The sequence below is a fragment of the Scyliorhinus canicula genome, unplaced genomic scaffold, assembly GCF_902713615.1.
Source record: "Scyliorhinus canicula unplaced genomic scaffold, sScyCan1.1, whole genome shotgun sequence".
NCBI lineage: Eukaryota > Metazoa > Chordata > Chondrichthyes > Carcharhiniformes > Scyliorhinidae > Scyliorhinus > Scyliorhinus canicula.
In genome coordinates, this window is record NW_024055820.1 from 1,851,778 (window position 1) to 1,877,348 (window position 25,571).

The window sequence follows — 25,571 nt, forward strand, 5'->3', positions numbered from 1 at the left end:
GTACAAGCAGATACGGGGATAGGGTGGAATTAGGTTAATCTGTCGGGACACAGATTGAAAGTTTTGGGTAAAACCTGGATTGAACTATATCAGATCCTGAGGGGTTTTGACAGGGTGAATGTGGGGAGGATGTTTCCTCTTGTGGGAGAATCTGGAACGAGGGCGTCACTGTTGCAAAATAAGGAGTCGCCCATTTCAGATGGAGATGAGGAGTTTTTATTCCCTTGAGGGTTGTAAGACTTTGGAATTCGCATCCTTAAAAGGCAGTGGAAGCAGAGTCCTTGAATATTTTTAAGACAGAGCTGGATAATTTCTTGATGAGCAAGGGGGTGAAAGGTCATCAGGGGTAGGCAGGAATGTGGAGTTGAGGTTAGAATGAGATCAGCCGCAATCTTATTGAATGCTGAGCAGGCTCGAGGGGCCGAGTGGCCTGTTCCTAGTTTGTATGTAAAAGGTACAGGAGATATGAGATGATATGAGATATGTTTTTACACAGCGAGCGGCAATGACCTGAAACTTGCTGCCTGTGAGGGAGTTTGAAAATAGACACAATGAATGATTCGATTTCAAAAGGAAATTGGATTTGAGGGAAATAAACCTGCGAGGATACAGGGATAGAGCAGGAGAATGGGCACTGACTGGATTGCTCCAGAGAGCTTTTTTTTTTTAAATTTCGAGTACCCAATTAATTTTTTCCAATTAAGGGGCAATTTAGCGTATTCAATCCACCTACCTTGCACATCTTTGGGTTGTGGGGGCGAAACCCATGCAAACACGGGGAGAATGTGCAAACTCCACACAGACATTGACCTAGAGCCGGGATCGAACCTGGGACCTCGGCGCCGTGAGGCAGCAGTGCTACCACTGCGCCACCGTGCTGCCCTCTGCTCCAGAGAGCTAGCACTGCCCGAGAGAGCTAGCATGGATTCAATGGGCCGAATGCCGTTCTCTGTGTCATGTCTCTGACTCTTTTGTGTAATCTAGTTTTGTAATTTAACCCCGGGGGGGGTTCAGATATCACTCAGGTAAATCTGTGCTACATTCCCTCCGAGGCCATTCTATCCTTCCTCAGGTTTGTTGCCCAGAACTGAACACAGTTCTCCAGATTTGGTTTAACCAGGATTTGTGAATCTCGGGGCTTTTCCAGTCACACTGAGACCTGAAATCTTCCCTCACAGACAGAACAGACAAACCTTTTACCTTCCACACCCAGATGCTGCTGAAATTAAGGTTCTAATGAACCGAGTGACTCTGTCAGATCGCGATGTGACGTTTGGTTTGCGTTTCCCATCTGTTAAACCTCCACTTCCAGTATCCTGTAAATTTACAGAAACCTCACTGTCAGTTTAGGATAGAAATTCACAACATTCTCTCCTCACCAACTTTGATTAAATGTATTCTTGGAGGTTTGATCACATGACCTGTCCCCATCCTCCAGCCATTAATCGGTCAACACATCCATCCTTGTGACACACTGCCTTCCTCGGCCAATTGGGAAAAGGACTCATCACCTTACAGGACAGTTATTTTCCAGACTCCCAGGTATGAATCTCACAAATGCAGGGAGCAGAGTTGGTGTGAACCCAGGCAGGAGGAGCTTCGGAACAATAAATATAAATAACGTACCTCAGGGATTCACGGCCTAGGCAGCAGGGAGAGGAGTTGGTGCAAATCCAGGGAGGAGCAGCTTCGGAACAGTAAATATAAATAACTTACCTCAGAGTAAAGCTGATTGGCTGGTTGGGAATCTGTTCTAAATTTGAGAAACTAGAGTAATTAACTAAGTAGGGAGTAACTCGGAGACCAATAACTATGAGATTGCTGTTTGTATCTATATCAACGATTTAGATGAGAATGTACATGGCATGATCAGTAAGTTTGCAGATGATACTAAAATACTATATTGTAGACAGTAAGGAAGGTTGTCAAAAATTGCAGCAGGATCTTGATCAGCTGGGGAAGTGGGCCGAGAAATGGCAAATGGAGTTCAATACAGATAAGTGTGAGGAGTTGCATTTCAGAAAGTCAAATCAACGTCGGACTTTCACAGTGAATAGTAGGGCCTTCGGGTGTATAATGGAACAGAGGGATCTTGGAGTTCATGTGCACGGTTCTTTAAAGGTGGGGTCACAGATAGATAGGGCAGCACGGTAGCATAGTGGTTAGCACAGTTACGTCACAGCTCCAGGGTCCCAGGTTCGATTCCCAGCTGGGTCACTGTCTGTGTGGAGTCTTCAAATTCTCCCCGTGACTGTGTGTGTTCTCTGGTTTCCTCCCACAGTCTAAAGATACGCAGGTTAGGTGGACTGGCCATGCCAAATTGCCCTTAGTGTCCACAAAAAAGGTTAAGTGGGGGTTACTGGGTTAGGGGATAGGGTAGATAAGTGGGTGGTGTGCTCTTTGTAAGGGCTATCCAGCTCTGGCAGACTCGATGAGCCGAGTAACCTCCTTCTCCACTGCAAATTCTCTGAAGGAGGTTTTTGGCATGCTGGCCTTCATCAGTCAGGGCATTGAGTATACAAGTTGGGAAGTTATGTTGCAGTTGTACAGGACGTTGGTACGGTCGCACCTGGAGTATGGTGTTCAGTTTTGGTCGCCTTGCTATAGGAAAGATGTTATTAAACTGAAGAGAGCGCAGAAGAGATTTACAAGGATGTTGCCAGGACTCAAGAGACTGAGTGAAAGGGAGAGATTGGACAGCCAGGACCTTATCTTTGGAGCGTAGGGGACTGAGGGGTGATCTTATAGAGGTGTATAAGACCATGGGAGGCATGGATAGGGTGAATGCACTCAGTCTTTTTCTCAGGTTTGGGAGTCGGGAACTAAAGGGCACAGGTTTAGGTTAAGACGGGAAAGAATTAATGGGAACCTGAGGAGCAATGGTTTTCCATAGAGGATAGTACGGAATGAGCTGCCGGAGGAAGGAGTTGAGGCAGGGACATTGACAACACTGAAAAGGCATTTGGACAGACACATGGATAGGAAAGGTACAGAGGATTATGGGCCAAATACAGGCCAATGGGATTGGCTTAGATGAGCTTTTTGGTTGGCATGGACCAGTTTGGGCCGAAGGGCCTGTCTCCATACCATAGATATTTCATGTGAGTCTTTTTCTGTTCCATCAAATCCCTTCAATGCAGAAAGAGGCCATTCGGCCCATCAAGTCTGCACTGACCCTCCAATATGGCGCCCCACTCAGGACCACTCCTCCAACCTATCCCCAGAAACCCACCTAATCTTTGGACACTCAGAGGAAATCTTTTAAAATGGCCAATCCACCTAACCTGCGCTAACCACAGTCTTTGGACTGTGGGAGGAAACTGGAGCACCCGGAAGGAACCCATGCAGACACGGGGAGGAAGTGCAAACTCTACACAGTCACACAAGGCCGGACTCGAACCCCCTCCCTCTGATCCCCAGTTAGCCTCTGTTTGAATGAAAAGAGTCCCAGTTTCTCTCATCCCTCCTGGTAACTAAAATCTCTCTTCCCTGGGATCATCTCTGTGAATCTCTTCTACACCCTCTCCATGGCCTTGACATCCTTCCTGGTGTAAGATCCCCAAAACCTGATCTAATATTCCAACTGCAGCCTAACCAATGATTTGTCCAGGTTTACATGACCTTTGTCCTTTTGTACTCCAAACTTAGAATTATAAAACCTTGGATCCCATGTGTTTTTGAAGCACTTTATCAACTTGTCCTCCCACATTTAAAAGTTTGTGTATCTGAACTCCTTTTAGGGTTTGGGAGATATTAACATAACATGGCTGAAATATATTGACATCCAATGTCTGATATAATGTGTGTTCTGGGAGAGAGAAGTTTAGTCTGAGTTAGAAACTCAAGCAGGCGCTTCACTGCAGACAGGTCACCGTGGAAACGCTGATCAGACATTCCTTCACTGCAGACAGGTCACCGTGGAAACGCTGATAAGACATTCCATTCCACAGAATCGACTCATTGGAAACTCTAATCGGATCGGGGAGAGGACAGAGTTTGTCTGTTATTAACCTCAACATAAACTTAAACCAGAGTGAATAATGGAACTGATTAAATTCTAATGTGTGATGTTTTCACTAGAGTAATGGAATTATAAGAAATAATAGAATTAACAGGAAGGGTAGTTTCAGGAAAATGAGGAAATTACTGAAGAAACGTAACTGCTGGGAACCAAGAATGTGTCCTTGTAAATCACAGATTAGAGAAATTCCTGCTGTCTTTTCCTCACTTGCTGCATGAACTGTGTTCCGTACTGGCCACCAAACCTCAGGAAAGATACATTGCACTTGGTAACGGTCCAGTATAGATTGACCATGATGAAGTGAGGCTGGTGAACTGAGTGAATCCCTTCCCACACACAGAGAACATCAACGGTCGTTCCTCAGTGTGAACAGGTCGATGAATCTCCAGGTCTGATTAAATCTATTCCACAGTACCCAGATTTCCAAGGTTTCTTCAAGCGTGACTACATATCGTTCAAAAGGTCAGACCATCGGCTAAAACGTCATCCACATTCCGAACAAGGGAACTATTTCTCCCACATTGAACAGGGTCTTTGAACAATGAACAATACAGCACAGGAACCGGCCCTTCGGCCCTCTAAGCCTGTACCAGTCATGATACCAACCTTTGCCAAAACCCTCAGCACTTCCTTGTACCATATCCCTCTATACCCATCCTATCCATGTGTTTGTCAAGATGCCTTTTGAACGCTGTTAACGTATCTGAAATGAAATGAAAATCGCTTATTGTCACGAGTAGGCTTCGATGAAGTTACTGTGAAAAGCCCCTAGTCGCCACATTCCGGAGCCTGTCCGGGGAGGCTGGTACGGGAATCGAACCGTGCTGCTGGCCTGCTTGGTCTGCTTTTTATAAGCCAGCGATTTAGCCTTCTGAGCTAAACCAGCCCCATCTGCTTCCACAACCTGCCCTGGCAATGCGTTCCAGGCACGCACCACCCTCTGCATAAAAAAACCTGCCTCGCACATCTCTAAATTTTGCCCAGGGACTTCAAACCTATGCCCCTGGGTGACTGACCCCCCCCCCCCCCCCTCCCTCCCCCCCCGCCCACCCTAGGAAAGTGTGTCTGCCCATCCACTCTATCCATTCCCCTCATAATCTTGTCGACCTCTATCAGGTCATCCCTCAACCTCTGCCTTTCTCATGAAAATAATCCAAGTCTATTCAGCCTCTCCACATACCTAACACACTCCAGACTCGGCAATATCCTGGTAAACCTCCTCTGCACCCTCTCCAAATCCTCCACATCCTTCTGGTACTGTGGCGACCAGAATTGTGCACAATATTCCAAGTGTGGCCTTAACAAGGTTCTACAAAACTATTGCATGACTTGCCAGTTTTTATACTTGATGCCCCGTCCAATGAAGGGAAGCATTCCATCTGCTTTCTTGACTATCTTGTTCCTTTGTGATGCCAACTTGAAAGATTTCCTAGTTCTTATGTTCTTATGTTCTTATTTGTGCACATGCACACACAGATCTCTCTGACTTTCTATATTCCTGGTAGTTTTGCCATTGACGGTATATTTCCCCTCATAATATAATAATGTTCTCCTTAACCAGTAATGCTACTCACCCACCCCTTTTACATCCCTCTCTATCTCTCCTGAAGCATCTGTATCCTCCAACATTCAGCTGCCAATCCTGCCCTTCCTTTAAACATGTTTCTGTGATAGCCACAACATTGCAATTCCAAGTACTAATAAGTGCTCTAAGTTCATCTGCCTCCCCGGTATACTTCTGGCGTTGAAACAAATACACTTCAAACCACTGTGTTTGAGCAGACAGGGTGATGTGGTTCTCTTATTTTTGTTCTCCAATTCACCTTCAGTTATTACACCCCCCTGCCATACTTGTTTAAATCCTCCCGAGTGACTGCAGCAAATCTCCCAGCCAGGATATTGGTGCCCCTCCAGTTTAGATGTAACACATCCTTCTTGTATTGGTCACACCTGCCCCAGAAGAGATCCCAGTGGTTGTTCACCCTCCCCCTTCAGGATGTCCTGTGTTCGTTTAGAGACATCCTGGACCCTGGCACCAGGGAGGCAACATACCATTCTGGAGTCTCTTTCCCGTCCACAGAAGCGCCTATCTGTGCCCCTTCATATAGAGGCCCCTATAACTATCGCTCTCCCGCACTTTGTCCTCCCCTGCTGAACAACAGAGCCAGTTGTGGTGCCACTGTTCAGGCTGTTGTTGTTGTTTTCCCCACTTCCCCCAACAGTATCCAAAATGGTATACCTGTTAGAGAGGGGGACAGCCATGGGAGATTCCTGCATTGCCTGCCTGCCCATTCTAGTGGTCACCCATCTGTCTGATCCAGTGAACAGACTGTGGAAATAACTTTAACCAGTTACACAGCCTGAAAGAATAAGCACACCATTCACATCAGGGAGACACCGTGCATGTGTTCTGTGTGGACGAGGTTTCAACTGATTATCCAACCTGGAGAGATACAAGGACACCGGCACCATGGAGAAAGTGTGGAAATGTGAGGACTGTGTGAAATGGTTCAATGTTCATCTCAGCTGGAAAATCATCGACACAGTCACACTGGGGAGAAGCCAATCATCTGCTCTATGTGTGGGAAGGGATTCAGTATGTCAGCCAGCCTCACGTCACACCAGCAAATTCACACTGAGGAGAGGCCATTCAACTGCACTCACTGTGAAAAGAGGTTCAGGCGGTCATTTAACCTCAATGTGTACCAGCATGTTCATACTGTGGAAAGACTGTTCACTTGCTCCATATGTGGGAAGGGATTCATTCATTCATCCAGCTTTCTGATACACAAGCAAATACACACCGAGGAGAATCCACTTACTTGTACTCAGTGTGGGAAGAATTTCAGGAAGTCATCCATTCTCGTCCATTCTCTTTGCACACAAACGGAATCACCTGGGGAAAGACCGTTCATCTGCTCTGTATGTGGGAAGAGATACTCTCAGTCACTTAACCTCTTGACACATCAACAGCTTCTTCAGTGACTGACGAGATGTCTATTCTGCTGTTATTGCTGCTGTTAATCACATACAAGATCGATAGTCTGACAATATTTGGTAATTTCTGCTGATGTCAACAACCCCTATAACTGGCTGCAGTTTAATATTCTGGATGCGTCACTGATTTTTGGGGCTGCAGTGTCTCTTTTTAAAAACATCTTTCCTCTTTATTCAAGATCTTTCCCAGGAACGCAATTGCTATAGCGTTATGAACTTTTACTTTAATCTTTAAAAGTTTTTGGTGCAAAATCTATAATTCAGTTTCTGAAACATTCTACTGATCTCCAAGTGGAAAATTCTGATTAATCCTTGCTGACAATTCTTTCTGACTTACACATTCTTCACTGTGACACCACCATTATGAAATTAAATTATCAACATGAAATAAAACTGTAAAATATTTCACAGGCTCATCAATAGAAACTTAATCAATCAACATTGTTACTGATGAAGTTTGGAAATCACTGAGTTGAACCATTTCTGACACAGCAGCAGCAACATTTGGTAAAGGTGGAACCCACAACAAAGACTGGTTTGAGACCCACTCAGCAGAGATGACATCTGTCGTTGAAGCAAAAACCAAAGCCGACCCGATGTCCAACATAAACCCAAGAGCTAGAACAGTGCATCACTTGGGACTTGAACATTTACACAATGGTCTTGGCAAAGATGGAGATGCTGTGCAAATAAACACTGGAGCAGCCTGCGTCAAGGAATTTTGGTTTCAGGTTCCAGCATCCACAGTAATTTGCTTTTGACAAGAAGTCTGAACTGCCTTTGATTATGGATTTTAATAAAAAAATTAGAGTACCCAATTCATTTTTTCCAATTAAGGGGCAATTTAGCAAAGCCAATCCAGCTACCCTGCACATTTTTGGGTTGTGGGAACGAAACCCAGATAAACGGGGAGAATGTGCAAACTCTCTCGGGTCCCGGCTTCTGGGGAGGAGAGAGGAAGGACCCATGAAGAAAACTCACCTTAAAATCTGCATTGTTCCACAGCAGAGCAGCATTCAATCATTTTGAGAAATGGAGAATAGCAGAATACCTTTTGACAATAATTTGCTTAATTATTTTTATCAATTGGTAACCAAGTCATTTTGTATTAACTGTTTGCGGTTTCAATGTTGCGAAAACATTACCCAACATTCCGTGCGGCTGTGAATGTGCCCTGTTCACCCCACAGGAGCACAGTGCGCAGACGCAATGCTGGGCTGTATCTGGAGCATGCGCAGTGTCTCTTTGATCGGAGGTCTGCGGGAGCGGTGAGTGTCGGTGAGGCGGAGGGAGGAATGGAGCCGGGAGACGGGGTGGAGAGGGAGTGAAGGCTTCATAAACACCCCCTGCTGGTCACAGGGCCGGTTTAAGACTGCAAATCCCGCGTTTGCGGCTGCGGAGCTTTTATCCGGTTCCAGGGCCGCCATCTTTGTTTAGCGGCGCGGCTGAGGGGCCATCTTGATGACGTAACAGAGGCGGTGCTTCAGGATCCTGGTGACCAGGAGAGAAAATCATTGTGTCGATGATTGACAGGCCCCTCAGAGAGGGGAGGTGCTACTGTCACGTGTGGCAATCCGAAGAACAGAGAATAATAACACCAGAATTAGCAGCAGGGAACGGCCACGTGGCCTATTGACCCTGCTCTGCCAGTCAATAAAGGCATGGCTGATCCGAATGTGCCCTTAATCACATTTTCCTGCCTTAACCCAAAAACTTCGACTCCCCAGTAGATAAAAGAAGACTAACTTAGCCTTGAGTTTATTCAGTGACACAGCGCCACTGCTCTCTGGGAAAGAAAATTCCACAAACTCAGCTTTGAAAGAGTCACCCAGACTCAAAACATTAGCTCCCTTTTCTCCCCACAGATACTGTCAGACCTGCTGAGATTGTCCAGTATTTTCTGTTTTTGTTTCAGATTCCATTATCCGCAGTAAAATGCTTTTATCCACAGACTGATGACCCTCTGAGGGAAGACATTTCTCCTTATCTCAGTGTCAAATTGGAGAACTCTTGTCTTTAAACTGTTCTCCTTAGTTCTTGAATCCCCATGTGGGAAAATATTCTTTCAGCAAAACCTATCAGAGTCTTTGTTGTTTCAATAAGATCACCTCTCATTCTTCGGAACTCCATTGGGTACAGACCAAACAGGTTCAATCTTGCTCCATAAAACAAACTCACCCATCCCAGGAATCAGACTAGTGAAACTCCAGTGAACTGCCTCCAAAGCAAGTATAACCCACATTAAATAATCCTGGGATATTAGCACTGCTGTCTCACAGCACCGAGGTCCCAGGTTCGATCCCAGCTCTGGGTCACTGTCCGTGTGGAGTTTGCACATTCTCCCCATGTTTTCATGGGTTTCGTCCCCACAACCCAAAGATCTGCAGGGTAGGTGGATTGGCCACGCTAAATTGCCCCTTAATTGGAATAAATGAATTGGGTACTCAAAATTTATTTTTAAAACAGTAATCTGGGATTGGCAACAAGGGGAGAGAATGTTTGGAACTTCTATCCTGGACTCGAAGAGTGATGGATTTTGGAAACTCCTTTTACCCGGGGTTGGGGAAGGATTTACACCCAGCAAACTCAAACCAAGATAAATGTTTGTCTGATCTTAATTTCTAACCTCGACTAACATTTCTGACCATTGTAATTTCCTTTTGCAGGAGCTTCCAAAGCTTCTGATATCTTTCCAGCCGAAGGTTGCAGCAGGAGATTGTAAACTTGAAAACACCATAATTGTGACAGGTGAGTATTATTATTATTAATTATAAATTCAGAGTACTCAATTATTTGTTTCCAATTGAGGGTCAATTTATCATGGCCAATCCGAAGCTGGCACTCCCAGTGCAGACTTTGGTGTTCTGTGATTGTTGCTACAGTAGAGAGTGGCTGCTGCTGTTGCTGCTCAATCTCTCTCTCTCTCTGTTGCTGCTGCTGTTCCTCAGTTTGCTGCCTGTTTCCGATGCTGGTTGCTGCTGAGCTGCCTGGAGGAAGGAGAGGTGAGAGAAGGACGGAGAGGTGAGAGAAGGACGGAGAGGTGAGAGAAGGACAAGAACAAGGAGGCAACTTCAAAAACAAGATGGGAGTAAAGCCCTTTGGACTGCTTGTTTGCTGGGCCCCTCCCGGGTTGAGGGCCTCTCCTGGGTTGAGGGCCCACCCAGTCTTCCCAGCAAGAACAAAACCTTCCTTATTTGATCAGGTGTGCTTGTTCTGGGGCAGGGGGATCGAGTGGGCAATATGTTTGCTGAGCCCCCTCCCAGACTGAAGACTCCACACACCAGCAGGGAGGAGGTGGATTCCATTGGGTGGTCATTCCAGGGTGGGAGCACAGACTGTGTTTTTGCTGAGTCCTACTTGGGCCGAAGACCTCGCGAACCTGTGCCACTTACGTCCTTGTGAACCTGCTCTAGGCCTGGCGAAGTGCGTCATTTATAGCTCCAGGCAGTGGGCGACCGAGAGGGTCATCCAATCAGACTGTTTGCCCCTTTTCCGTGGCTACATTCGCAGCTGGGTGTCCCTAGAAAGGGAGCATGCAGTGTCCATGGGCACCATCAAAGCCTTCCATGCCCAGTGGGCACCGCAGGGGTTGGGGTGCTTTATTGACCCCTTTAAATACACTCCCATTAGATGTTTTTAAGTTCCAGCTGATCTTTGTTATGTTCGGGCAGTGACATTAACTGGAGCGGCACTTTTTACTTTGTCCCTAAGTTTATTTCCTTTGTTCTATTTTGTTGGTGGACCTCAAAAGAGTGGCCAATCCACCTAGCCTGCACATCTTTGGGTTGTGGGGGTGAGACCTACGGAGACACAGGAGAACGTGCAAACTCCACACGGCAGTGAACTGGTGGCCGGGATCAAACCTGGGTCCTCAGCACCGCGAGGCAGCAGTGCTAACCACTGCCACCGTGCCACCCTTCCACCCTTTATCATGATGTTTCCATTCCTATTTTATCACACACCTTCCAGAGACACTCATTGTAACACTGAAACTTCAAAATACCATTGCTACCTTGCATCTTGCCCTCCTATTAGTGTCTCATGATAACAGTAACAGAGTAACACACACCAAAGTTGGAATGTTAGATAGGTTGTTGTCTAATAATAATAGTGACAGAATAACGTACACCAGAATTGCAATAACAGGCAGGTTAACGTCTAATGATAATAGTAACAGAGTAACACACACCAGAATTGGATTAACAAGCAGGTTACTGTCTAATCATGAGTTACGGGGTGGCTTGGTAATTTGCACTGTTGCCTAAAGCACCAGGTACCTGGGTTTGATTCCAACCTTGGGTCACGGTCTGTGTGGAGTTTGCACATTCTTCCCGTGGCTGCGAAGATTTCCTCCCACAATTCAAAGATGTGCACATTAGGTGGATTGGCTGTGCTAAATTGTCCCTGGGTGGGGTTACGGGGTTAGGGTGGGGGATTGGCCAAGGTAGGGTGATCTTTCAGAGGGCTGATGTAGACTCACTGGATGGCCTCCTTCAGCACTGTAGGGATTCTATGATTCTACATTGGATCCAATGATACGCTCACTCATACACTGCAGCCTGACTTATTGGAATAGACACGGTGTTTGTTGCTCTCAAAGTGAGTGAATCCTTTGCTGTTTCTCCTCTGGGCCCCATCTCCACTATTATTGTCTGATTGTCCCACTGAGACTCTCACTGTTATTATTGGACAATCAGCCAGTCAGCCTGAGCCTGTGGCTGCTCTCACCATCTGTGACCGTCACAATGCCCGGGTGAGTGACGGCAGCTCCGGGCCAATAGGAAGAGGAGGGGCGGGACTGGAGGACCAATCGGAGTGAATGAGGGGCGGGGCCCGCTGTGATTGAAGCATGCGCAGTGTGGGTAATGGCGATGGAGAAGAGCGTCTTCTTCAGATCCAAAATCGGGAAGAAGCGTTTAACAATATGGAGGGAGCGAGAGATCGCGGGAGTGGGTGGAAACGTAGTGTAAAGCTGTTGTAAGCCGCAAACCTCGGAAAAGAGTTTCCGGGACCCTGTTTGTGTCGAGCGGAGCTGCAGCTCCTCGTGTTCAGCTCGGGTTAACGGCTGCCATCTTTGTTGGATGTGCATCAGGGCGCATGCGCGTTTCTCATCTTTGTCGGGGCGATGTTTCAATGAGTGGGAGGGGCTTGTTCCCCATTGTTCAGAATGGAGACAACTTGTCCATCAAACTGGATTAGTCTTTGAGTCCCAATGTCTTATTGATGATGTAAAGCGGTGGCAGAGATGGAAAGAAAAGGAAGCCAATCCTGCTCTCCGGATTTCAGTGTCTCATTGGACATCCTGCCCCATGTGTCCAAAGCTCTGCGGCTCTGTTCAGCCACATGAAGACCCCGGGTAGAAATTCACAACCCTGAGTCAACATGACCCTCAAATCGAGGGACTGCTGATGACAAGAGGGTCAGTGTGCAGCGGGGGGCATGAGTGGTCATCCTGGACCAGGGAGCAGGAGGGGAGAATGTAGTGAATTTCTATCCTGGACTGACGATGATTAATTTTGGAAACTCCTTTTACAGGGGATTAGTAGGGGAGGATTTAGACACAGCAAACTCAAACCAGGAGAAATGTTTATCTTTCCTGAATTTTATTTCTGGACTGACAGTGATGCCTTTGTAAACTTCTTTCACAGGGGCTTAGAAAGGGATTCGCAGACAGGAAATTCACAACCAATCCTCACATCAAATTCTAACAGCACTGTTCGAGTTACCAGGACCTGGACATTATTGATCTTTGTGTGTAAGCATTGAGTTCAGATCATTATCACTCACTTATTAAAATGTCTACCTCCTATCTCCCCTGTAGATCTTGTTCACAATCTTAAATCTGTGTCCCGTAATCCTTATACAATCTACTGATGGGAACAGTTTTTAAAAATCTTTTGCTGGGTTTACCGTTGTTGTTTCTGGTGCCTGGGTCGATGCCGGGTGTTCCGTCTGGTTTCATTCCTTTTTCATGTTTTTGTTGTGGTTGAATCAGCTTGGACCAGTCCATTAGGGTCCAGAACACAATTGAAGTCCCCTCCAAGAATCAATTGATCTGTATCCAGGTCTGGGATGGATTTCAGCAATTTTTTTTACAAATGTTTCTATGAGATCCCCTCATTAAAAAAATATATAGAGAAGCAGAATTAGGCCATTCAGCCCATCGAGTTTTGAGTTTGCCCTGCCATTCGATCATGGCTGACATGTTTCTCATCCCCATTCATCTTGTATTGTAGCTCTCTTGAAATGAATGCATACACTGCATTTGCCTTTTGAACTTTCCTTTATTTGTTCTTGGGATGTGGGTGTTACCTTGGCCCAATGTTGCTAATTGTAATCAGTTTGCAAAGTAAATTTAAAGCAAAAATATCCATTTCCATGGCGGGTTTATTACCCAACATGGATTGCAGCTGAGAATGTGCTCTATCCACATGACAGAAGCTTCTCGCACATGCACAGAGTCCGGCTGTGACTGGAGCATGCGCCGTTCGGGCTGTGACCGGCGCATGAGCAGTTCAGGTTGTCGCTGACGGTGCGAGGAGCCGGAAAGAAACAATCGATCGACTTTCAGGATTGGAGCCGGTGGGTGGCCGGGGAGCGATAGAGGCTGCGGAGTGAGCCGGGAGGCTTCATAAATACCCTGTGGAGGCTTCAACTCCCGAGGAAAATGTTAACAGTCCCGTCTTAAACAGCACCGAATAGAGTGAGAGCTGAGCGGTGACAGGCCCGGGTTACCGGCCGCCATCTTTACAGAGGACAAGGTGCCACAGGGAAGGGGCTGGTTTAGCACAGTGGTCTAAGACAGCTGGCTTGTAATGCAGAACAAGACCAGCAGCAAGGTTTGATTCCCGTTACAGCCTCCCCGAACAGGCGCCGGAATGTGGCGACTCGGGGCTTTTCACAGTAACTTCATCGAAGCCTACTTGTGACAATAAGTGATTATTATTATTAAGTGCAGCGAGTCTGGCCCGGATGACAACTCTCCCGGATTGACTGACTGTAGTCTCCAGGATTTTATTTTAATCATTTGTGGGAGTCACTGGCTGGGCCAACATTTATTGCCCATCCCTAATTTCCCTTAAACCGAGTGACTGGCTCGGTCATCTCGGAGGGCATTTACAGAATCAACCACATTGCTGTGGATCTGGGCCAGACCAGGTAAGGACGGCAGATTTTCTTTTCTGTTAATTCATGGGATGTGGGTGTCGCTGGCTGGGCCAGCATTCACTGCCCAGCCCTAATTGCCCTTGAACTGAGTGCATCTCAGAGCATTTTAAGGGTCAACAAGCTGACTGTGGATCTGGAGTCACATGTAGGCCAGACCAGGTAAGGATAGAAGATTTCCTTCACTGAAGGACAGGAGTGAACCAGGTGGGTCTTTGCAACAATTGACAATAGTTTTATGGTCATCAGTAAACTTTCAATGAATTCAAATTTTACCTTCTGCCTTGGTGAGATTCATACCTGGGTGTCTGAAAAATCATTGGGACAGTCAAAAATATTTTTGTGACTGTGGAAAATCATGAGGACAATAAAAAAGATTTTTGAACATTTCTCTTCAGCGGATATAAAAATATTGAAAATGGGATGAAGGTTGTTTGGCTGACAGTCAATCACTGTCCTATTTTAAAATAAATTTAGAATGTCCAATTCATTTTTTCCAATTCAGGGACAATTTAGCGTGGTCAATCCACCTACTCTGCACATCTTTGGGTTGTCGGGGTGAAACCCACACAAACACGGGGAGAATGTGCAAACTCCACACGAACAGTGACCCGGGGCCGGGATCGGGATCGAACCGTGAGACAGCAGTGCTACTCACTGCGCCACCGTGCTGCCCTCATCAAACACTGTCCTGTGAGGTAATGAGTCCTTTTGCTTCCCAATTGGCCGAGGAAGGCAGTGTGTCACAAGGATGGATGTGTTGACCGATTAATGGCTGGAGGATGGGGGCAGGTCATGTGATCAAACCTCCAGGAATACATTTAATCAAAGTTGGCGAGGAGAGAATGTTGTGAATTTCTATCCTAAACTGACAGTGAGGTTTCTGTAAATTTACAGGATACTGGAAGTGGAGGTTTAACAGACGGGAAACACAAACCAAACGTCACATCGCAATCTGACAGAGTCACTCGATTCATCAGAACCTGAATTTCAGCAGCATCTGGGTGTGGAAGGTAAAAGGTTTGACTGTTCTGTCTGTGAGGGAAGATTTAAGGTCTCAGTGTGACTGGAAAAGCCCCGAGATTCACAAACCCTGGTTAGACCAAACCTGGAGAACTGTGTTCAGTTCTGGGCAACAAACCTGAGGAAGGATAGAATGGCTCGGAGGGAGTGTAGCACAGATTTACCTGAGTGAAATCTGAATCCTCCGGGGTTAAATTACAAAACTAGATTACACAAAACAGTCAGAGACATGATGGCACAGAGAATGGCATTCGGTCCATTGAATCCATGCTAGCTCACTGGAGCAATCCAGTCAGTGCCATTCTCCAGCTCTATCCCTGTATCCTCGCAGGTTTATTTCCCTCAGTTGTCAATCCAATTTCCTTTTGAAATCAAATGATATGTGTGTCTATTTTCAAACTCCCTCACAGGCAGCAAGTTTCAGGTCATTGCCGGTCGCTGAGTAAAAACATATCTCATATCCCATCATATCGCCTGTACCTTTTACATACAAACTAGGAGCAGGCCACTCGGCCCCTCGAGCCTACTCAGCATTCAATAAGATTGCGGCTGATCTCATTCTAACCTCAACTCCACATTCCTGCCTCCCCCTGATGACCTTTCACCCCCTTCCTCGTCAAGAATCTATCCAACTCTGCCTTAAAAATATTCAAGGACTCTGCTCCCACTGCCTTTTTAGGACGTGATTTCCAAAGTTTTACAACCCTCGAGAATAGAAAATCCTCACCTCCACCTGAAATGGGCGACTCCTTATTTTGCAACAATGATACCCTCGTTCTCGATTCTTATATAGATTAATCCAGGTTTTACCCAAAACTTTAAATCTGTCTACCTAGTGCTTGTACGATCAATGAATGGAAACAGAGTTTCTTTGTCCACCCAATGGAAATCTGGCATAATCTTGTGGACCCGAATCAAATCGCCCCTCATCCTCCTTTGCTGGAACCATTCTGGTAAATCTGCTCTGCACCTTCTCTCCAAGAACCTTCACATTCTTCCTCAAGAGTGGTGACCAGAGCTTTATAAAGATTCATAGAATAGAATTAGAACCATAGAATTCCTACAGTGCAGAAGGAGGCCATTCAGCTCATCGAGTCTACACCGACTCTCTGAAAGGGCACCCTGCCTAGACCCACATCCCTACCCTGTCCCTGTAACCCCACAGCCCCACCTAACCTGCACATCCCTGGACACTAAGGGGCAATTTATCAAGGTCAATCCACCTAACTTGGCCTTCTTTAGACTGGGAGGAAACCTGAGCACCGGGTGGAAACCCACGCATACACGGGGAGAAAGTGCAAACTCCACACAGTCACCAAGGCCGGAATTGAAACGGGTCCCTGGCGCTGTGAGGCAGCAGTGCTAATCATTGTGCCACCAGAATCCCTGTTGCAGTATCAATATTACTCTTTATGAAGCTCAAGATCGAGGTTGCTTTGCCAACTACTCTCTTAATATGTCTTCACCTCTTTCACTCTCCTCCCAAAGAGGCCAGTTGGGTTTTTGTGACAATCCAGCAATTTTCATGGTCACTTTGTCCGAGAGCCGACCCCACAAATGACCAGAATCATTCAGCTCAATTTCACAACCTACCTTTGTGTTTTTGTGGGTTCTCTCTCACTCCCTATTTTCTGTTTTTACATCAGTTTCACAGGGTGTTCGAAGGGGAGGATTCAAAATCAGGAAACTCAAACCAAGCATCACATCAGGATCTGACAGAGTCCTCAATTTATCATATCCTGAATATCATCGTACTTTAAACATGGAAGGAAAAAGCATTGTTCATAGTGGGGAGAAACCGTACACATGTTGTGTGTGTGGACGAGGATTTAGTCAATCATCAGGCCTCACAAGCCACAAATGCAGTCACACTGAGGAGAAACCGTGGAAATGTGTGGACTGTGGGAAAGGATTCACTTCCCCATCCAGGCTGGAAACTCATCGACGCAGTCACACTGGGGAGAAACCATTCACCTGCTCCAAGTGTGGGAAGGGATTCACTCAGTCATCCCACCTGCTGAGTCACCAGCGGGTTCACACTGGGGAGAGACCATTCACCTGCTCCAAGTGTGGGAAAGGATTCACTCAATCTTCCGACCTGCTGAGTCACCAGCGAGTTCACACTGATGAGAGACTGTTTCAATGTCCAGACTGCAGGAAGTGCTATAAAAGTTCTGGGGAACTGATGCAACATCAACGTGTTCACACTGACGACAGACCGTTTCGGTGCTCTCACTGCGGGACTGGGTTCAGACACGCATCTCACCTCGCTGTACATCAGCGAAGTCACACTGGGGAGAGGCCATTCACCTGCTCCAATTGTGGGAAGAGATTCATCACTTCATCCCACCTGCAGATACACCAGCGAGTTCACACGGGAGAGAAACCATTCACCTGCTCCCAGTGTGGGAAGGGATTCACCACTTCATCCCTCCTGCTGAGACACCAACGAGGCCACAAGTAACCACAGTGGTTGGATTTTGTTGTTAACTCACATTCAGGACTGAAACATATTCATTTGGGGTCTCTTTCTGTTGATCAACTCCAGCCCATTTACCAATCCACCTAACCTGCACATCTTTGGACATGGGAGGAAACCAAAGCACCCGGAGGAAACCCATGCAGACACAACGAGGACGTGCAGAGGACACAGGAGGGCTCCGTATATAGTCACCCAAGCGGGAATCAAATCTTGGACCCTGGTGCTGTGAAGCAACAGTGCTAACCAATGTGCTACTGTCCAACCCAGAAATTTTGTTTCTAAAATGCGTCACTCCAACTAAAGGAACAGCTCAACAACACAACAGGCCTGCAGCGATATCCAGTCTGCAGTACACAGGGCTAATTAGCTGGCTTTTAAAGCAGACCAATGCAGGCCAGCAGCACGAGTTCTGTTGCTCGTTCTGGTGAGTGTGCTTTACACTCAAAATTGGCTCTGTTTTATTCCTTAGCTCTAGAGTCACCAGGTATCTTTATGATACCGCCACGACGTTCAAGTTCAGATCAATGACTCAATACACCAGTTAGCAAGGTTCAATCAAACACGTCTATTATTTACACAGTAAATCGATACTCATGCAACTAATACTAGCGGACTAAACTATTCGTTCCACTACAAGCCAATACTTATCTTCGATAAGGGAACCCACTGGATCAGGGAACAATGGCCTCTTGTTCTGTCCTAAGACTGCAGGCTTCCCAGTTGGTACAGGCTAAGGGGTCAGGAGTGTCTATTCTCGTAGCGAGCGTTGGTTGGACACTTACTTGTCAGTGTAGCTGTTGGCCAGGCCTCTCCTTAGAACATAGAACATAGAACAGTACAGCACAGAACAGGCCCTTCGGCCCTCAATGTTGTGCCGAACAATGATCACCCTACTTTAAACCCACGTAACCCGTATACCCGTAACCCAACAATCCCCCCGTTAACCTTACACTACGGGCAATTTAGCATGGCCAATCCACCTAACCCGCACATCTTTGGACTGTGGGAGGAAACCGGAGCACCCGGAGGAAACCCACGCACACACAGGGAGGACGTGCAGACTCCACACAGACAGTGACCTAGCCGGGAATCGAACCTGGGACCCTGGAGCTGTGAAGCATTGATGCTAACCACCATGCTACCGTGAGGCCCCTTCTCACGTTCAAGTTCTTAGAGAGCTGCAGCAAAGGTGTTCTGCTGGGAGGGCCGGCTAAGAGAGTGAGCTGGACTTGGGACCTGACTTTTATAGGTCCCAGGGGCTTCGCGCCCTTTTGGACGGACCCCTAACTCACTGGCAATCGATTGGGTCTCATCCCAATCGATTGGTACGAATCCCCCAATACTGAGGCTGCCCCTCGATCGCGGGGCGGTCCTTCCTAACTGGTTTGTTTCCTTTTGTTTCAGACCCCGTTGGCGCCGGGAAGTCTGACCTGCCATAGAATGTCCCAATTGTAGCTAATCGTTGTATCCATTGTTCCCGGGGATCGCTTCATTAATATGCAAACTGCTGGTTTCCGTGCTGTCTGCTTTCTTTGCAGCCAGAATACACATGAACTTCCGCAAACTGCTTCTCTTTATAATTGTCCAGTTTTCCCTGCAACCTTTGTAAATCACCATTTTGGGTCGGGAAGTGGCCAACTTCGGTGGCTACACTCCCTCCTTGTGATCCTAACGCAAAAGCGTGAAGGATCACATAACTACGGTGTCTTCGTTCCTGACCTCAGCGTGTTCCATGGCCTCTGCACTTTCCTCAACTATGCAGAAACATTTTACCTTACAATCTCTATTTGGCGCCATGTCATAAGGGGACATGCACTACAAAACAACAAACTGGAACCTCTAACTATCTGAAATAAACTACACTCACTGAAAACATACAAGCATATAAACTTCCTAACAGTATAAATAATAGTAACATTCACATTTCACCTTCCCTGACTCGGCAGTCGACATCTTTACACAAATACACATATCTTTATTGACAAAGTGACACGGAAAATTCTTTATTGCATTTCAAGGGGTTCGGGGGACTGGTGGAAGCCGAAGATAGGGGATCTCATCCTATATACCGCCAAGGTACGAGAGCGGTAGGCTCTCCTTCGTCATTTCCTCATCCGAAGGGTCTGCACTATGATGCAGATTACTGCTATCGCCAAAAGTGAGTCCACTACGTATGACAAGGAGTACCAAGCCAGAAATTTGGTACACCAGGGGTACTGCTACTTGTTACTGGGCTTTGAGTGGTCTATGGAAGTGAAACATTAACGGCCGGTGGAGTGGGGGTAAGGGGGTTCGCGCGCAAAAATATACATAAGATAACGAAAAATACAGTTGGTGCCGTCATCTTCCTGCTCTGTTCTCTTCACTGATCTCTTTTCCTGCTGTGATCTTGCTCTGATCCTGCTTTGGTCCCTCCTCGGAACGTCTGAAAGCTATGGGATCAAGCATAGTGTCTGTTAGTGTTCCGCTTAATATCTTGAATTTTAGTATGTGTGTCCTCTTGAGCCAAGTTTCCCTTTATGATTGGCCACTCTCTGTGACTCATGTTTATCAGGGCTACCTAAAATAAAACAAACAAAACCAAACTTTTAGAACCAAGACTAGCTAAATGAGTTGCGTATGGGCCGCGACGGGTAAGATTTGGGTGGAATCCCCGGGTAGGGCGTGCTGTGCCATACCCGAGCTTAGCTGACCAGAGGGGGGTCCTCAGACAGGGCGGGTCCTCAATGCCGTTACTCCACTGCCTGAGTGACCTGAAACGAACGGGCAAGAATGTAGTCATCATGGGGGTTGCCTCTTCCATCCTTCAAACAGAAGAGCAGTTACGAAACTGGAACTAGCAAGCTCTCAGAGGTTTCGGCCGAGATGCCTGCTGGCTGGGCTTCAGACATTTTCGCTGATAAGGCGTCTGTCAAATTCTCCTAGGTTTCTGCGGACAAACTTGGTGTCTGGCTGCAGAGCTGCTGTTCAAGAAAAAAAACAAACACAAACAAACAAACATGCAACACAAACACAAAAAGGTTCCATCAGAAAAGGACACCGTTAATCTCTCAAGCGGTTCCTCTTTTTACATCATCTGGACACCTCAATCATCATCTTCTGCGAACAGGGTCGCAAAGGGGTTGCCGTGTCAGGAGTCAGACTTAAAGTCATCCTCGTCTCCCGGATCCCATACCCTTGTATGGATCAGGCTTGCTATGGTTGCATTGTGTGATCGTGGGTCCCTCTTGTCATTCCGGACGGGTCTACATGAGTTGTCTCGGTGCCAAATCGTGGTATCTAAGTCGGTATGAACGTTGTCGGGGTCGTCATAGTTGGGCGGTGGGTCTGGGTGTGGGTTTGGTGTTTTAATGTAGGTGATCTCCAAGGGATCACTGGAGTCGGGGTCGTAGTCGCTGTGTGTGTGGTCAGCGGTTTCGGAGCGGTAGAGAGGAGTGCTGTGGCTGTCTTCAGAGTCCCAGTCGCTGTCTCTGCTGTGGCAGCTTGTTGTCGGGGCGGAAGCGAAGGTTTACCAGGCTGATTCCAGGGATGGCAGGACTGTCATATGAGGAGAGATCGATGAGGTTGGGATTGTTCTCGCTGGAGTTCAGAAGAATGAGGGGGGAACTCATCGAGACTTTAAAATTCTAACAGGACTAGACAGGGGAGATGCAGGGAAGATGTTACCAATGATGGGTGTGTCCAGAACCAGGGGTTCTGAGATTCATTTTTTCCAATTCAGGGGCCTGAGGATTCAGGGTAAACCATTTCGGACAGAGATGAGGAGACATTTCTTCACCCAAAGAGTGGTGAGCCTGTGGAATTCATTACCACAGGAAGTAGTTGATGCTAAAACATTGAATATGTTCAAGAGGCAGCTGGATATAGCACTTGGGGAGAATGGGATCGAAGGTTTTGGGGAGAAAGCAGGATTAGGATATTGAGTTGGATGATCAGCTATGATCATGATAAAAGGCGGAGCAGGTTCAAAAGGCCTCATGTCTTCTATGTATCTATATGTATTATAGGTTTCTGTGAGAGCCCCCCTCATTCTTCTGAAAGCCAGAGAATACAATCCTAACTGATTCAATTTCTCATACGTCAGTCCTACCATCCCAGGAATCAGTCTGGTAAACCTTCGCTGCACTCCCTCTCAAGCAAGAAGATCCTTCCTCAGATGGGTTTCCTCCCACAGTCCAAAGATGTGCGGGTTAGGTGGATTGGCCGTGAACGGGGCAGCACGGTGGCACAGTGGTTAGAATCGCTGCCTCACGGCGCCAAAGCCCCAGGTTCGATCCCAGCTCTGGGTCACTGTCCGTGTGGAGTTTGCACATTCTGCCTGTGTTTGCGTGGGTTTCGCCCCCACAACCCCAAGATGTGTCGACTAGGTGGATTGGCCACGCTAAATTGCCCTTTAATTAGAAAAAATAAATTGGGTACTCTAAATTTTTTTTTAAATGTCTGCCCTGTGAACGACCATAAATTGTATCAGGCTGAGCCTGGCACATGATGAGGACGTATTGACTCTGCTCAAGGCATCCGCCCACAGACCTGCCTCTATCCCTCCCCAGAGCTCCTCTTCCCATTTGCCCTTTAGCTCCTCTATCTGTTTCCCTCGACTCCATGAGATCTTTGTAGATATCCGATACCTTTCCCTCTCCCACCTCTCATAACGTTTAAGAGGCTTCTGACATTGGCCGTAAGTTGCCTGCCCTTCACAAACCCCGTCTGGTCTTCCCCTATCACCTCAGGGACACAGCCCTCTAGCCTTGAGGCCAATATTCTGGCCTTAAGTTTGGCATCCACGTTCAATAGGCCTATTGGAGATTGGCCTATCTGACCCGCAGAGCTCAGGGTCCTTCGCCCGCTTCAGGATCGAGGCCTGTGACATTGTTGGGGGAAGGAACCCCGCTCCTTTGCCTCATTAAATACCCTCACCAGCAGCGGGCTCAGCATCTCCGAGAACTTCTTATAAAACTCCACTGGTAGCTGTCCGATCCCGGGGCCTTACCCAATGCCTGGCCTCCAGCCCTTATACTATTTCTTCAATTCCAATCGGGGCTCCCAACTCCTCCACCAGACCTTCCTTCGGACATCAACTCACCCAGAAGCTGCCTCATCCCCTCTACCCCAGCTGGGGTTCTGACTCATATAACTTACTATAAAACTCGTTAAACACCCCGTTCACCCCTGCTGGGTCCAAGACCGGGTTCCCACCTCTGTCCTTCACTCTTCCAAGCTCCCTGGCCGCCTCTCTTTTCCTCAGCTCGTGTGCGAGCATCGTACTGGCCTTCTCACCATACTCTTATACCGCTCCCCCCTCGCCTTCCTCAGTTGCTCCTCCGCCTTCCCTCCAGATAACAGCTCAAACTCCATTTGTAGCCCCTGCCACTCCTTCAATAACCCCGCCTCCGGGGCCTCCGAATATGTCCTGTCCACCTGGAGTATTTCCCCAACTACCCTGTCCCTCTCTGCTTGCTCCACCTTTTCCCTATGGGTCTGGATCGACATTAACTCCCCCCTAACCACTGCCTTCAGCGCTTCCCAAACCGTTGCTGCCGAGACACCCCCGTGTCATTTATTTCCAAATAGTTCTGGATAGATTCCCTCACCCGCCCGCACACCCCCTCATCCGCTAACAGTCCCACACCCAACCTCCATTGCGGGCGCTGCCCTCTCTCCTTACTCACCCGTAAATCCACCCAATGTGGGGCATGGTCCGACACAGCAATTGCCGAATATTCGGTGTCAACCACCCCCACCAGTAGAACCATGCTGAGAATAAAGAAGTCGATCCGGCAGTACGCTTTGTGCACATGGGAGAAAAAAAGAAAATTCCTTCACTCTTGGCCGTCCGAACCGCCACAGGTGAACCCCCCCCCCCCCCCCCACAATTTACTCCATGAACCCCTTTAGTTCCTTTGCTACAGCAGGTACCCTCCCTGTCGTTGACCTCGAACCCCCCACCTCACCATGATGAACTTGCCCCCACGCCCACCACTATTCTCCCTGCCTCAAATGCCACCCGTTTGTTGATCAGGATAGCGACCCCCCTAGTCTTAAGAGTCCAGCACTGAAATGAAATACTTGGCTGACCCATCCCTTCCTCAATCTGGTCTGATCTATTGCTCTCAGGTGTGTCTCCTGTAACATTGCCACTTTCGCCTTCAGTCCCTTCAAACGTGTGAACATGTGAGCCCTCTTAACCAGCCCATTCAGCCCTCTAACGTTCCATGTGCTGATCACCCTTCTTAGCCCAGCCTTCAGCTCGCGTCCCTCACCTCCATTGGCCCGCCTTCGGGCATCCACTGTCCTCGACCTCCCCTTTTGTCTCTCAGCAACAGTTTCTCCTCTGTCAGCAGAGCAGCTCCCGCTTCCCCCTCCGCCCCACTATTAGCAGCACATGAATCCCAACCCCCCTTAACAAACTTACCACCTGCTCACCACCCCCTCCCCCACTGCACTTTCTTCTTCTTGGACGACCATTTCTGGTCCACGGCTCCACATACTGGTGGGGATTTCTCCTCACTGTCTCACTCTCCACCGATGTTTCTAATAGAATTCCGAAACAAATCGGGAGAAAAGGTTCAAAAGGTCCGTCACGAGTGGGAGCTCCCAAATGCGCGACCTCCTACTCCATGGCCGGCACCAGAAGTCAAAAGGATGAAATTTAGAGACAGTTTGGTCCGGTGGGCTCGTGGAAGGGAGGGAAGCAGCAGAGGCAGCTGATCGGATTGACTCAATCTCAGTCACAAAGAAGCTTCACAAGCTCCTCACACTTCTTGTTGGAAATGAGGGGAGAGCGAGAGTACTTCAAAAGGAACTAACTTGTGTCAGAGATATTAAAACATTTCAACACTGAATTTAACATAATTCTAATTTATTTAACTTTCAGCCAGAATATTAGCCCCTGTAAATGGGCTGGAGTTTGTTATCAGCAGAAAGAGACCCAAATGAACATGGTTCAGTCCTGAATGTGAGTTCACAGCAAAATCCAATCACTGTGGTTACTTGTGGACTCGGTGATGTCTCAGCAGGTGGGATAACTGAGTGAATCCCTTCCCACACGTGGAGCAGGTGAACGGTCTCTCCCCAGTGTGAACACGCTGGTGTTTCCACAGTGTGGATGACTGAGTGAATCCCTTCCCACACGTGGAGCAGGTGAATGGTCTCTCCCCAGTGTGAACACGCTGGTGTTTCCGCAGTGTGGATGACTCAGTGAATCCCTTCCCACACGTGGAGCAGGTGAACGGTCTCTCCCCAGTGTGAACTCGCTGGTGACTCAGCAGGTTGGATGACTGAGTGAATCCCTTCCCACACGTGGAGCAGGTGAACGGTCTCTCCCCAGTGTGAACACGCTGGTGTTTCCACAGTGTGGATGACTGAGTGAATCCCTTCCCACACGTGGAGCAGGTGAACGGTCTCTCCCCAGTGTGAATTCGCTGGTGTTTCCGCAGTGTGGATGACTCAGTGAATCCCTTCCCACACTCGATGCAGGTGAACAGTTTCTCCCCAGTGTGAACTCGCTGGTGTTTCCGCAGTGTGGATGACTGAGTGAATCCCTTCCCGCACTCGATGCAGGTGAACGGTCTCTCCCCAGTGTGAACACGCTGGTGTTTCCGCAGTGTGGATGACTGAGTGAATCCCTTCCCACACGTGGAGCAGGTGAACGGTCTCTCCCCTGTGTGAACTCGCTGGTGACTCAGCAGGGCGGATGACTGAGTGAATCCCTCCCCACACGTGGAGCAGGTGAATGGTCTCTCCCCAGTGTGACAGCGTCGATGAGTTTCAAGCTGGGATGGGTAAGTGAATCCTTTCCCACAGTCCGCACATTTCCACGGTTTCTCCTCAGTGCAGCTGCATTTCTGTCTCATGGGGCCTGATGATGTGTACGGTTTCTCCCCA

The 25,571-nt window shown here is 47.7% G+C and overlaps 1 protein-coding gene and 1 long non-coding RNA gene across 2 annotated transcripts in view; both read right to left on the minus strand.

Annotated features, from left to right (window-relative positions):
* The window catches only part of LOC119961137 (zinc finger protein 91-like), a gene marked incomplete at its 5' end in the record, with an annotated part of 114,463 nt that overhangs the window by 1,893 nt on the left and 86,999 nt on the right, over positions 1 to 25,571 (minus strand). Inside the window, one exon of the mRNA XM_038788631.1 lies at positions 24,678 to 25,523. Coding sequence (XP_038644559.1) covers positions 24,678 to 25,523 — 846 coding nt within the window. The remainder of the gene's footprint in view (positions 1 to 24,677; positions 25,524 to 25,571) is intronic.
* On the minus strand, positions 1,263 to 8,900 carry LOC119961126. Its single transcript, XR_005459600.1, has 3 exons — positions 8,000 to 8,900; positions 6,844 to 6,941; positions 1,263 to 1,316 (listed from the first exon to the last, which is right to left on the minus strand). It is a non-coding gene; the product is annotated as an uncharacterized LOC119961126 (long non-coding RNA).